The sequence below is a fragment of the Suricata suricatta genome, chromosome 9 (genome assembly GCF_006229205.1).
Source record: "Suricata suricatta isolate VVHF042 chromosome 9, meerkat_22Aug2017_6uvM2_HiC, whole genome shotgun sequence".
NCBI classification, from domain to species: Eukaryota; Metazoa; Chordata; class Mammalia; order Carnivora; family Herpestidae; genus Suricata; species Suricata suricatta.
Window position 1 is genome coordinate 27,115,599 of NC_043708.1, and position 14,458 is coordinate 27,130,056.

General features: G+C 36.9%; 1 protein-coding gene and 1 non-coding gene across 2 annotated transcripts in view; both read right to left on the reverse strand.

The window, feature by feature from the left end:
- DNAL1 (dynein axonemal light chain 1) overlaps window positions 1-14,458 on the reverse strand; it is a 54,043-nt gene that overhangs the window by 10,261 nt on the left and 29,324 nt on the right. The window contains exons 5-6 of the mRNA XM_029951429.1: window positions 8,751-8,806; window positions 418-544 (exon numbers count right to left, since the gene is read on the reverse strand). Of these exons, the coding sequence (XP_029807289.1) occupies window positions 418-544; window positions 8,751-8,806 (183 nt within the window). The remainder of the gene's footprint in view (window positions 1-417; window positions 545-8,750; window positions 8,807-14,458) is intronic.
- On the reverse strand, window positions 10,836-11,051 carry LOC115303060. The gene has a single exon (XR_003913786.1). It is a non-coding gene; the product is annotated as a small nucleolar RNA U3 (small nucleolar RNA).

Sequence of the window (14,458 nt, forward strand, 5' to 3'; positions counted from 1 at the left end):
TTCTTGAAGACAGAGACAATATCCTATTCAATTATGTATCTTAAGAGACTGGCATATTTCATAACACTTAATAGGACTTTAGTAAAGGCTGAATGAAGAATGTATTATAAAAAAGCAAAGTAATATAGATGGCAAAGGCACCTTCCACCCAAGATTATTCAATTTAAATGAATTCCTTTCAGCCTTGGACAATAATTTAAATTTTTTTCATGATGAATAATAAGACTAGGATCTATTCAATTATAATCCTTCTAAGTAAATATTTAAATGTAAATTTCAAGCATTTAGCATAAATATAGGAACTCCTATAGCTATTCCCCTGTGTGCTTAGAAAGAAATGTTCCCATTTGCATCTCGTTCTGTTTATTTTCTATAAATAGGAGGTAGAAGGTTAGCAAAGACTCAGCTTTGGCTTACCCCAGTCTTTCACCAGGTTATTAGACATGTAGAGAATCTTTAATTTCTTCATTACATGGATCCCTTTCAACTTCTCAATAAAATTGTAGGAGATCCACAGTTCTTCTAATGTGTCCCCTACTGCTTCCTGAAAAAGAAAGCAATTTGGTTTATAAGCTTATTTTTAAACTTTTCCTCCTGTCCTCCTTTCTTATAAACCTGAAGACAATGGCCTTCAGAGAACTGAAACCCACCTGTTTACTGGCAGGAGAGCTGAAGGTTGTGTGGGAGTTTTTCTCATAAAGAAAGGCAAGTAGAACATTTTCTTCCTCTCTTCAAACTGAACTGAACTAAGAATAGCTACTAAAATTACCAAAAGGGGAAAAAATAGCACTACTTTATCACTTTTATTGAATGACATAGATTTCAAATCATGTCCCTGTACATTACATGACTTGATCCTTATAACATTAAAGATAGGCAAAGATCATTTGATTTCTATTATAGAGGGATTAAAGGCATTTTCTAAGATCACAATGCTATCAAATAATGGAGTTAAGTCTGAATTTCAGGGTTTTTGTTTCAATATTTATTATGAAACTTTCAAACATAAAAAGTTGAAAGAATATTACAGCGACTACATATCTACTACCCAGATTCCACCATTAACATTTTACTATCCATTTCCTATCACATATCTGTCCATCAATTCATCTACTATATATCAATTCCTCTTTTTTTTTTTGAACTATAAAATTCAGTTTAAAACTCATAGTCTTGGGGCACCTGAGTGGCTCAGTCAGATAAGCGTCTGGCTTCGGCTCAGGTCATGATCTCACGGTTCGTGGGGTCGAGCCCCATGTTGGGCTCTGTGCGGACAGCTAGCTCAGAGCCTGGAGCCTGCTTCGGATTCTGTGTCTCCCTCTCTCTCTGACCCTCCCCTGCTCACACTGTCTTTCAAAAATAAATAAAAAACATTAAAAAATTAAAAAACAAACAAACTCATAGTCTTGAGGCACATGGGTGGCTTGGTCGATTAAGTGTCTGACTCTTTTTTTTTTTTAATGTTTTATTTATTTTTGATACAGAGAGAGACAGAGCATGAGAGGGGGAGGGGCAGAGAGAGAGGGAGACACAGAATCTGAAGCAGGCTCCAGGCTCTGAGCTAGCTGTCAGCACAGAGCCTGACGCGGGGCTCGAACCCACGAACGTGAGATCTGACCTGAGCGGAAGTCGGAGGCTTAACCGACTGAGCCACCCAGGCACCCCTAGTGTCTGACTCTTAATTTTGGCTCAGGTCATGCATGATCTCACGGTTTGTGAGACTGAGCCCCAAAGCTGGGCTCTGTGCTGACAGTGACGGCATGGAGACTACTTGGGATTCTCTCCCCGTCTCTCTGCCCTTTCCCCACTCCTGCTTGCGCTCCCATGTGCTCTCTCTCACAAATAAATAAACATTTAAAAAAAAAGGCACAGTCTTTCTGTTACAGTATAAAGATTACATCATACTGGCTCATAAATCCTAGATATAATCAATGGTGGTACAAAGACAATAAACAATAAACTGGCCCTTTAGAGAACTGAATATTGACTAAGCCATTTAGCAAACTGGTCTGCTTCTGCATATGAACAAATCACTCCTCCTCGTTTCTTACTCTAAAAGGAGGAGGTTGGCATATTGAGATACCATCTCACACTCATTAGGATGGCTACTATCAAGCAAACAAAAAATAAATGTTGGCAAGGATATGAAAAAACTGGAACCCTTGTGCACTAGTGGTGGAGATGTAAAATGGTATAGCTGCTACAAAAATTGGTGGTTCCTCTAAAAATGAAAAATATATGATCTAGCAATCCCACTTCTGGGCATATACCCAAAAGAATTGGAAGCAGAGTTGTGAAGAGATATTTGAATACCCGTGTTCACAGCCGCATTATTTAACAATTGCCAAAAGGTGGAAACAACCAAAGTGTTCACTGATGGATAAAGAGATAATAAAATATGTATATAAATACAATAGAATATTACTCATCCTGAGAAGAGAAAGACATTCTGATAAATGCTACAACATGAATGAACCTTGAGGACATTCTGCTATGTGAAAGAAGTCAGTCACATGAAGACAAACACCATATGACTCCATTTACATGAGGGACCTATGGCAGTCACATTCACAGACACAGAAAGTAGAATGGTGGTTCTAGGGCTGAGGGGAGGGGACAAGAAGTTATCATTCAATGGGTACAGAGGTACAATTTTTCCAGCCAAAGAGAATTGTGGAGATGGACAGCAGTGATGGTTGTACAATGATACAAATATACTTAATACCATGGAACTGTACTTAAAAATGGTTACCATGGTAAATTTTATGTTATGTGTATTTTACCACAGTGAAAAAAAATGAGGTTAGACAAGAAGTTCTCTAAGATCCCTTTCAGCTATTAAAGTTTACAATTCTTTGAGATCAACAAACCATTATGAGTACTGAAAACAAAAAAGTGTCTGTTCTGTAAATATTACATTGGAGGTTATAGGAGTGGGAGAGGCTTAATGGAATGCAGTAAAACCTCCATTTTGGACCACAAAAATGATGATTATTGTTATTACTGTTCGCTGTTCATATAAATTACTGAATTCAGATATCATAATGTTGCTTAGAAGTCTTTAGGAAGATCCGATTCACAAACAGTTAAGAAATGTTTGTAGGCAATGTACTACTACATGGCAATGAGAAACAATGAAATCTGGCCATTTGTAGCAATGTGAACGGAACTGGAGGGTGTTATGCTAAGTGAAATAAGTCAGGCAGAGAAGGACAGATACCATATGTTTTCACTCATATGTGGATCAGGAGAAACTTAACGAAGACCATGGGGGAGGGGAAGGGGAAAAAATAGTTACAGAGAGGGAGGGAGGCAAACCATAAGAGACTTTTAAACACTGAGAACAAACTGAGAGTTGATGAGGGGGTGGGGGAGAGGGGGAAATAGATGATGGGTATTGAGGAGGGCACTTGTTGGGATGAGCACTGGGTGTTGTATGGAAACCAAGATGACAATAAACTATATTTTTAAAAAAGTTTGTAGGCAGTTGATTATAAGTATGCAAAAACAAATAGTTTTTATATTACAAACAGGAAGTCATTAGAGAGAAATTATCTCATTCATCATAGCAACAAAACTATAAATTACCTAGGAATACATTTCTGTAAGAAGTATACAGGCCTTACAGGAGCTGAAACTATAAAATTCTACTGAAAGACATCAAAAATCTAAATAAATCTTCCCTGTAAGGGAAGCCTAATTATTATAAAGATATCAATTTTCTCCCAACCAGTCTATAAATTCAGTGGAATTATAAGATTTCCAATGGAAATTGATTTTTATGAACTTGATAAACTGATTTTCAAATTTCTTTTGAAGAATAAATGCCCAAGAAAAGCCAACAAACATTTTGAACAAGAAAAGAAGACTTATCCAAATAGATATCAAAACATATTTAAAGCTAAAGAAAATTAAAGCAACATTATATTGGGGCTGGAATATAAAGTAAAATAACAAATGGAAACTTGGCCATCCAGGAATCCACCCATGCATACACAGACTTTAGAAGGTGGCATTTACAGTGGGAAAGATTTTTCGCTATATGGCTAACCATTTGAAGGAAAAAAGTAAGGTTTGATGCCTGCCTCATGCAACATATAAAAATAAACTCCAGATGAATTAAAGATAACAACTTTAAATTTTTACATGTAAAAAAACTAAAAGTACTAAAGATGACTATTTTTATAATCTAGAAGTAAAGAGCTTCCATAAAAGATACAAAACATAGAAGTCATAAAGGTTTTACAAATAAATTTGACAAATTTTAAAACTCCATTTGGGGGGTGCCTGGGTGGCTCAGTAGGTTAAGCTTCCAACTTTGGCTCAGGTCAAGATCTCACAGTTTGTGAGGTCAAGATCTTGTGGTTCATGAGTTCAAGCCCCACATTGGGCTCTGTGTTGATAGCTCAGAGCCTGGCGCCTGCTTCAGATTTTGTGTCTCCCTCTCTCTCTGCCCCTCCCCTGCTTGTATTCTGTCTGTCTCTCTCTCTTTCAAAAATAAATAAACATTAAAACTCTATTTGGCAACTATGAATAAAGTAAAAAGAAAGTGACAAACTAAGAGAAAATACATTTAATAATTCTGAAAACTGGGGTACCTGGCTGGCTCAGTCAGTGGAGCATGAGACTCTTGATCTTGGGGTTGTGAGTTCAAGCCCCATGGTGGGTGTAGAGATTACTTAAAAATAAAATCTTTAAGGGAAAAAAATTCTGAAAACTGCATTAAATTACTGCAATAATCTTCTTTTTTGTTTATCTGTTTATCCATAGATGGACATTTGGGTTGCTTACATCTTTTGGCTGTTGTGAATAAGCTGCTATAAACATGGGTAAACAAATACTTTGTATATTAGGGGGAATCATTAGTTTGGTTTTTTTAATTTTTTTAAATTTTTTATTTATTTTTGAGAGAGAGAGAGAGAGAGAGAGAGAGACAGCATGAGCAGGGGAGGGTCAGAGAGAGGGAGACACAGAATCCGAATACAGGCTCCAGGCTCTGAGCTAGCGGTCAGCGCAGAGCCTGATGCAGGGCTCGAACCCACGAACCGCGAGATCATGACCTGATCCGATGCCAGATGCTCAACTGACTGAGCCACCCAGGCACCTGTGGTTATTTTTTTTAAAGTAAAGAGTAACATAAGATAACAACAACAACAACAAACCCCAAATAGTACAAACAAGCATAAAAAGAAAAGTTTTTCTCACCCTACGTCCCTTCCTTTCTTCAGAGGTAACAGCTAGCACCATGCATATATACGTATGTACATGTACATACATAGAAATATATGCCTTCCTTTTTTTTTTCACTTAACAACGTACCTTGCAAATTATTCCATCCAGCAGGTATAGGTAAGTCCTACCTCATTTTTCCTCTTGATATATTTTATTTATTTATTTAGCTAACTAGTCTACAACTGATAGACCCCAAGATCGTTGAAGTTTTTAATACAAGCTTTGTTACAATGAACATACTTGGTCCAACATCTTTGTTCATGTATGTGAGGATGAAAACGTCCTAGACATATAATAGTTGGGACAAAGTAAATACACATTGAAGACTGTAATAGCTATTGACAAACTGCTGGTCTCATATTAATGGAGAATTTAAAAATGCCTGTTCACTAGACTTGGGCACTTTAGATAACTACCTGAGCCCAAGTGTCTTTATCCTGAAATGAGGATTTTTTTTAAATCTTAAAATGAGGACATTATCTACTTGTGAATTTCAAATAAAACAATGCATGTAAAGAGTCTGCTACATAGTTAATAAATATTAACAGCAATAATAGTAATAATGTTCTCAACAATGGATACTTATTAGGAATATTGAGAGTGTCTAGAATTCAATAAGAAAAAATAAAGCCAATAGAAAAATGTGTAATAACTAAGTTTGGTCAATTTCCAAAAGAGGAAACATATAACAAATACATAGGAGGATATTCAAGGTCACAACTAACTGGAGAAAACAGATTAAAACAATACAATACTCCATTTTTCCCTATCATATTGGCAAATATTAAAAATATGGATTAGGGCACCTAGGTAGCTCAGTCACTCAGTTAAGCATCTGACTTTGGCTCAGTTTATGATCTCATGGTTCAGGGGTTCGAGTCCCACATTGGGCACAGTGCTGACAGCTCAGAGCCTGGAGCCTGCTTGGGATTCTGTGCCTCTGTCTCTCTTTCTGCCCCTCCTCCACTCACACTCTGCCTCTCTCTCGCTCTTTCAAAAATAAACATTAAAAAAATTTTTTTAATATGGACTAAAGGGGCACCTTAGTGACTTAGTCAGTCGAGCATCCAACTCTTGATTTCAGCACCGGTCATGATCCTAGGATTGTGGGATCCAGCCCCATTTGGGCTCTGCACTGAGCATGGAGCCTGCTTGGGATTCTTTCTCTTTCTCTGTCTCCCACTCCCCCTCTTCCCCACTCTCTCTCCCCGCCCCCAAAAACGAAATTTAAAAAATATGAATTAAAAAAATATGGATAATACTCATGGATATTGAAGGAAGAGGGGATAATCCTCATCCATATACCACAGATGGAAGTAGAAAACTGGTATTAGCATTGTGAGAACAATTTGAGGTACCCATCACAAATTTGTTTTTTTTTAATAGTTTATTGTCAAATTGGTTTCCATATAATACCCAGTGCTCTTCCCCACAAGTGCCCTCCTCCATTAACACCACCTCTTCCCCCCCATCAAAAATTTAAATGCATACAAATATCCTCAGCATTTCTTGTTTTAGCAACCTAGCCTATATCAACATTCAAATAACTGTTGAAGGTTATATGTGTGAAGATGTTCACTGCAACCTGATTTGTAATAGCAAAAAAAGAGAGAGACATACCTTCCTCAAGAAAATAATCTAAATGCTCAGCAGTATAGGAATAGTTAAATACATTGTTATATAAAAAAGAATGCATTAAATCTTCATGTTTTGACACAGAAGGATATTCCTGATATGCTACCGAATGAAAAAGCGGAAGAAATATGGCCTGTATATTATCAATATAAACATACATTAACATATATGTATACACACATATGCATGCACACACAGATACCTATATGTAAGAAGAGGAAAGACTTTCACAGCAAGTAATTCATCTACTGGTTATTATTTTGAGGGAGAAAACTTCCTATATTTAACTCCAGAATGTAATTTCTAAGACTTTCCAAGTATTTCATAAATTTACTAGTAACACTTTGTGTGGATAAGTAGATAGGGTTCATGACAACTCCAAAACTGCAGCTCTGAACACTGCCTCTGTCACTGGAGGTGGCCATTGCAGCCTGTGTGGTCGGCGAGGTTACTGTTGAGAAGCACTGTAGTTTCAACCCCACTGGTGCTTGCAAAGCACAAGGCTATGCTTATTGGGGGTAGGGGTGGGACGGGGAGAAGGTCAGAGTTATAAAAACGTTGGAAATGTTTATTAAATTATTTAACAATATATACCTAAAAAATTATTATCTTTTTGGGAACAAATACAAGAAAAAGACATTAACCTTGTCATTCCTGAAACTGCCTAATTTTACAATATTGTTTCATCTCAACCTCTCTGCAAGGAAATTCAAATGGCCAAAAGATATACAAATAAAATTCCCTGTCAAAAACTTTAAAAAATTTTAAATGTCCAAGTTTGATATGGGGAAATGGGAACCCTCATAACTTACTGGTAGGAATATAAATTGTAACAACTTTCCAAAGGGTAACTTGATAATATATCACAAAAGCCTTAAAAGAAAGTCATACCTTTTGACCCAGCAATTCCATTTCAAGGAATTTATCCAAGGAATTATTCATAGATGTGTGCAATAATATAGCTAAAAGGAGATTCATAATAGTATTGATTATAATGACTCCAAATTGGAAATAAATAATGAGTAGTAACTGATTTTAAAAATTAGGTATATAAGTAAAATAGAAATGTTATGCTATCATTTAAAAAAGGGGGGGTATGGTTGAAAATTATTTTTAAAACTTCCAGTGGCTTTGCAAGCCATTTGGGAAAAAAAATCTAAAATCTTACCATGAGCTATAAGGCTCAAGGTAGTCTGGCTCCTGGCTCCCTTTCCAAGCTCACTGAGGACAATTCCCTCCCTCATTCAACTCTTCTGCTCTAACTCAAGCATACCAAGCAGCTTCAGTTTCAGGACACTTGTACTTGTCCCACCTCAGTCTGGAGCACCCGCCCCTTGGTCAGCTCTACAGCTTGTATCCTCATTTCCTGTCAATCTATGTTCTTGTATATGCCTTGTTTTTCTTCACTGCACTCATCACCACCTGTATTATACAATGCATTGTATACATATTATACAAATATTTTCTGGACCATCTCCCTCTACTATAACGGAAATTCTAGGAGAACAAGGACTTCATTTCATATTGTGTATCTCTAATGCCTGGAACAGTGCCTGGCTTAAAGTAGGCATTCAAGAAATATATTGAATGAATTTATTAAGTGAATAAATGACATGCAAAAAATGATTTTTACATGTTAAGTAAAAAAATAGGGCAAAACAATATGTAGAGTATGACTTCATATTCTACACACCCATCAAAAAATAGAAAAAAGGCAAGAAATGTATCAATCTAAATGTTAAGAATATTTACACTGTCAATGGCTTATAGGTACTTTTTATAGTTGCTTTTTGATTTTGTAAAGTTTCTGCAATGGACAAACATTACTTGTATATTAAGGGGGAAAGTACACGCTCTTTTAAAAGAAATAAATAACAACCTACCAGTCCATTTAAGTTCTTTATGTTGTTTCTTCCTAAAGACAATATTCTCAAGTTTTCTGTGGTGGAAAAAAAAAAACACAATTTTTATTTAGGAAAATTATATTACAACTGTTGTAAATCAGTAAGATAAAGTGCTAATAAGTTTTATATGATAAATACACTTATATAAAGAGTAAGAAAGGCTGTATTAATAAAGTGGTAATAAAGTAGGAGATAACATTGATCTATCATCTAAGGTAAATACTATTAATTTCACATCATGACAATATTAAATTTATAAATAGTTAACTATTTGCAACACTTGGTTTTAAACTGCTGGCTAATGGGGCACATGGGTGCCTCAGTTGGTTGAGAATCTGACTTTGCCTCAGGTCATGATCTCCCGGTTGGCGGTTGGCGAGTGTTAACCCCACACTGAGCTCTGTGCTAACAGCTTGAAGCCTGGAGCCTGCTTCAGATTCTATGTCTCCTCTCTCTGCCCCTCTGCCACTCACACTCTGTCTCTCTCTCTCTCAAAAATAAATAAACATTAAAAAATTAAGAAAAAATAATAAATAAATAAATAAATTGCTGGCTAGTATCAATATTACAGGGATAAGATAAGAGCAAAGAAGATTTTAACTTTTTTTTAAGTTTATTTATTTCTTTTAAGAGAGAGAAAGCACAAATGGGGGAAGAACAGAGAGAGAGAGAGAGAGAGAGAGAGAGAGAGGGAGAGAGAGAGAGTCCCAAGCAGGCTCCATGCTGTCAGCTTACAGTCTGATGCAGAGCTCAAACTCATGAACTGTGACAGCATGACCTGAGCTGAAATCAAGAGTCCAACTCTTAACCAACTGAGTCACCCAAGTGACCCAAGAAGCTTTGAACTTCAAATTTTATAAGCATATATATTTCAAATCTACTCTAGTATGAGAACTCATGCTAGAAAATAAGAATATATTTATGTATAGCACACTTCACTCCAAAAAGGATTATAAGTGAAATCAGGGATGCCTAGGTGGCTCAGTTGGTTAAGCAACTGACTTCAGCTCAGGTCATGATCTTATGGTTCATGCATTCAACCCCCGCATTGGGCTTTATACTGCCAGCACAGAGCCTGCTTTGGATCCTCTATCCTACCCGGCCCCGCCTCTCCCCTGCTCATGTGCTCTCTCTCTCAAAAATAAATACTATTTTAAAAAAAGCAAAATCAAATGAGTTAGTATTTTAAATATCTTTTGTTTTTAATCTTTAAAAAAATTAGATTGTGATTTGGTTTAAAAATGCTTATTTGTATTTTTTAAAAGGTTGGTTCTATTTATGCATCTATAGGCTATTTCTAGAAGAAAAAGAAAGTAGAAACAGTGGTTGCTTTAGGGAACTGAGAATCTATGGTCAGAGGAAAATTTATTTTCCACTGTAACCTCTTCTGAACTGTTTGCATAAAACCATGTGCATGTATTATTTTTGAAAATTAAAAAAAAAGGATTCTAGCAAACACAGGAAACCTCATTTCTGTTCTAAAAAACTGCTGATTACTTATGCATAAGTTATCCATTTAGTTTTCACAACTTAACCTTCTGTAACTATGTTGTCCAATATGGTAGTTACTAGCCATGTGTGGCTATTTAATTTAATTAAAATCAAATCCAATTTAAAATTCAGTTTCTCAATTATACTAGCCACATTTCAAGACCTTAATAGTTGTATGTGGCTAGTGGCAACTCTATTAGGACAGTGTAGATAGCCCTATTGGACTGTACTCTTCTAGGATATCCAGGATTCAATGGTTAAGAGCACAAATTTAATTAACTGAGTTCCAATCCCAACTCTCTAAGGAAGCAACCAAACCTCTTTGAATCACAGTTTCATTATACATAAAGTGAGGAAATATAATATCTTACTTGTAAGAATATCAAGATTTAATGAGATACTTGTCTAAAATATTTAGCATAATGCTTAATCCTTGGAAGTATACAAAAATGATGTGTGTGCACATTACCAGACACATATGGCTATGTGAACTTTGTTTTAATTTATTTATTTTAAACAATGAAAATTTTTAATGTTTACTTAATTTTATTTTGATTTTTTTTTTTTCTGGAAACCACTCAGACGGCATCCCTTCCCTCTTCCTCCCCTAGAAAGAGAAGAAGAATGATCATCAATGACAAAAGGCAGCTGCATGAAACAATGCCCAAAGTCAGCTTCACGCTCAGGAAGGGACACTGTACCTCCTCCTCGTGGTTTCGGGTACTCTACACGTTCAGAGAAACTTCTCTAGTAACTAACTATAGAAATGATCCCTGAAAGTATAGTCTTTGTTTACTTAATTTTAGAGAGAGAGAGCACGCACATGCTTGAGCATGTGAGCCAGTAGGGGAGGGGCAGAGATAGAGGGGGAGGGGCAGAGATAGATGGAGAAAGACAATCCCAAGCAATCTCTGGACTGTCAGCACAGAGCCCAATACAGGACTCAAACCCACAAACTGCAAGACCACGACCTGAGCCAAAATCAAGCATTAGACGCTCAACTGACTGAGCTACCCAGGCACCCCTAATGAAGTATTTTATTTTAAATTCTGTTATGAGAAACACTTAATGTTCAGGAAAAGTATTTTTTTTAATTTTTAAAAAAACATTTATTTTTGAGAGACAGATCATGAGCAGAGGAGAGGCAGTGATAGAAGGACATACAGAATCGTAAGCAGGCTCCACGCTCTGAGGCGTCAGCACAGAGCCTGTGGCAGGGCTTGAACCCACGAACTATGAAATCATGACTTGAGCTGAAGTCAGACACTCAACGGGCTGAGCCCCCCCCCCCCCGCCCCGTGCCCCCAGGACAAAGTATTTTAAGAGTGATCTAATTCATGCAAAATGCTTTAACTGTTGAAACAAGTTCCCTGGTTATGGACTGAATTGTGCCTCCCCCCACCCACTCTAAATTCATATGTTGTAGTCCTAACATTCAGTTATGTAACTGTATTTAAAGATAGGGACTTTAAGGAAGTAATTAAGGTAAATGAGATCAATTTAGGTAAAATTCAATATAACTTGTGCCCTAGGGCACCGGGTGGCTCAGTCACTTAGGTGTCTGACTCTTGATTTTAGCTCAGGTCATGATCTCACAGTTCGTGGGTTCAAGCCCTGCATCAGACTCTGCACTGACAGCGCAGGGCCTTTTTGGGATTCTCTCCCCATCTCTCTCTGCCCCTCCCCAACTCTCTATCTTCTCTCAAAATAAATAAATAAACTAAAAAAAAAAAACAAAAAGAAAGATAATAGGTGTTGCACAAGATGTATGAGAAAGGAGTTAAGAAATTCCCAGGGAGTTTGGCCTGAGCAATGGGAAGAACGGAGTTGTTGCTAACTGAGAAAGACACCCAGGAAGTTGGTTTAGCAGGGGCTGGGGAAGGATATCAGTACTCAGTTCAGACATGTTAAGTGTGTGATATCTAGTGGACGTCCAGTGGAAACACCAGGCAATCGACTGTGAGAATCCGGAGTTCAGAGGAGATGCCTGGGTTAGAGATACAAATGTGGGAACTATCAGCATATAGATGATAAAGCCATGACCTGAATGAAATAATCCAGGGAAGAGGTGAAGATAGAAAAGAGAAGAGATACAAGAACTGAGGCCTGAAGTTCTCTAACACTTAAAAGTGGCAGACATGAGAGTGGGAAGGAGCAGCCAGAAAGGCAGGAAGATCAGGAGGGCACAGTGTCCCAGAGGCCAAACATTAAAACGACCTCAAAGAGGAACAAAATCATCCATGTCAAAATATGCTGCTAGGTCAACTAAGATGAGGACTGAGAAACAACTTCCGAAACGGAAGACAACAAATATAAAATATATGTAACTCTTCCAAAGACAGTATCTACTTTAATATATAAAACTCTTTCTTTAAACTCCTTTTTATAAAAAAAAATACGCATGAAAATGGTGATGGAAAGCTAAAAAGATCTTATTGATTACTGTATAGGGACATAAATTATGACATCAAAGTTAATGAATTAAATGTCCTAACGTAACACAATGATATATTTTTCAGAAGTAGAGCACCACTAGAAGGAAAACACTGTTTTTTTTCCTTATACAAAAAAGGTCCTGGTGAAAATCGGAACAATATTTAAAAGTTCTGTGTTTATCTATTTAGTAAACTGAAAGAGAAAAGTGTAAGTGTTTACCAAAGACACAAGTCACAAAATGTATATTCTAATATTTTATGTGAGATTATTAATATTATTAACATTCATATTGTATAGGCTTTTAGTCGCAGTTTTGAACATAGTCCCGGTAGGCAGTGTTCTAGCCACAGTTTACTACAATAAACATAAGTGGCCATTAGGGTTATTCTGCCTTATAAACCCCCTGTTAAACAGGAATCCCTTTTTTTTTTTTTTCAGATCCTCTCATCATGTTTAACAAGACTACAGTGCTCATGAAGGGGAAGGGGTGAGAGACAGGCTCAGTCATATACTCAATCCTTCATATGGATCAGCAGCTTCTTTTTGCTCTGTGGCCACAGATGATGTGTATTCCCCGGCGACAGCCCATAGACTGTGAAGTACTATTTGGTGCAAGCAGAACCAAAATGAGGTAAATCAAGTATAGCAAATGTGTGGTACAAAGGCTCATACTGTCTTATTCCATGTCTACATCAGACATCAATAACCGATAAAGCTATGCTTTTCTACTGAATTTTTGGTGCTCTTAATAACATTTTTCTGACAGTTACTACCAATTGACCAACATTAGATTATAAGTTAAAGTCCACTGCCAGCCCTATACAGAGGCTATCCATTTTCCTATTATCAGAGTCATTTTTTATGAAAAGAAAAGCATGTTATCTGTATTGATAAATAATATGTTATCGGGGTGCTTGGGTGGCTCAGTTGGTTAGGCATCTGACACCTGATTTAGGTTATTTGAGAAAGAGAGCAGGGGAGGAGCAGAGCGAGAGACAGAGAGAAAGAAAGAATCCTAAGCAGGCTCCTCACTGCCAGTGAAGAACCCTATGCAGGGCTAGAACCCACAAACCATGAGATCATGACCTGACCTGAAACCAAGAGTGGGACGCTTAACTGACTAAGCCACGTGGGCACCCCCAACTCTTGATTTCAGCTCAGGTCATGACCTCAGTGTTTGTGAGATAGAGCCCTGCATCAGGCATGCTGTCAGCATGGAGTCTGCTTGGGGTTCTCTCTCTTCCTCTTTCTCTCTCTTGCTGAAAATAAACTTAAAAAAATATTATCAATTTAATCTTATTAAAGCAAGTTATTTCAATTACAGTCAAACTGTCTGTATAATTGTTGAATAACACAGGAGATAGGGATGCCAATTCCCACACAGTTGAAAATCCGAGTATAAATTTTTACTCCCCCAAAACTTAACGACTAATATCCTACTACTGAGTAGAAGCCTTGGTCAACAGTCCATTAATGCACATTTTGTATGTTATATGTATTATGCATTGTATTCTTATAATAAACCTAGAGAAAAGAAAATGTTAAGAAAATCATAAAAGAAAATACATTTAAGAATGAAAGGAAAATAAATTTACAGTGCCATAAAAAAACCAGTATGTAAGGAGACTGACACAGTTCAAATCCATGTTGTTCAAGAGTTAACCTTAAAATGAAACATCTCAAATTGTTTAAGGAGTCAGTAAAAACCTGGAATATACTGAGTCATCTTACACACAGCTCTCATAGTAAACGCTTCCTCC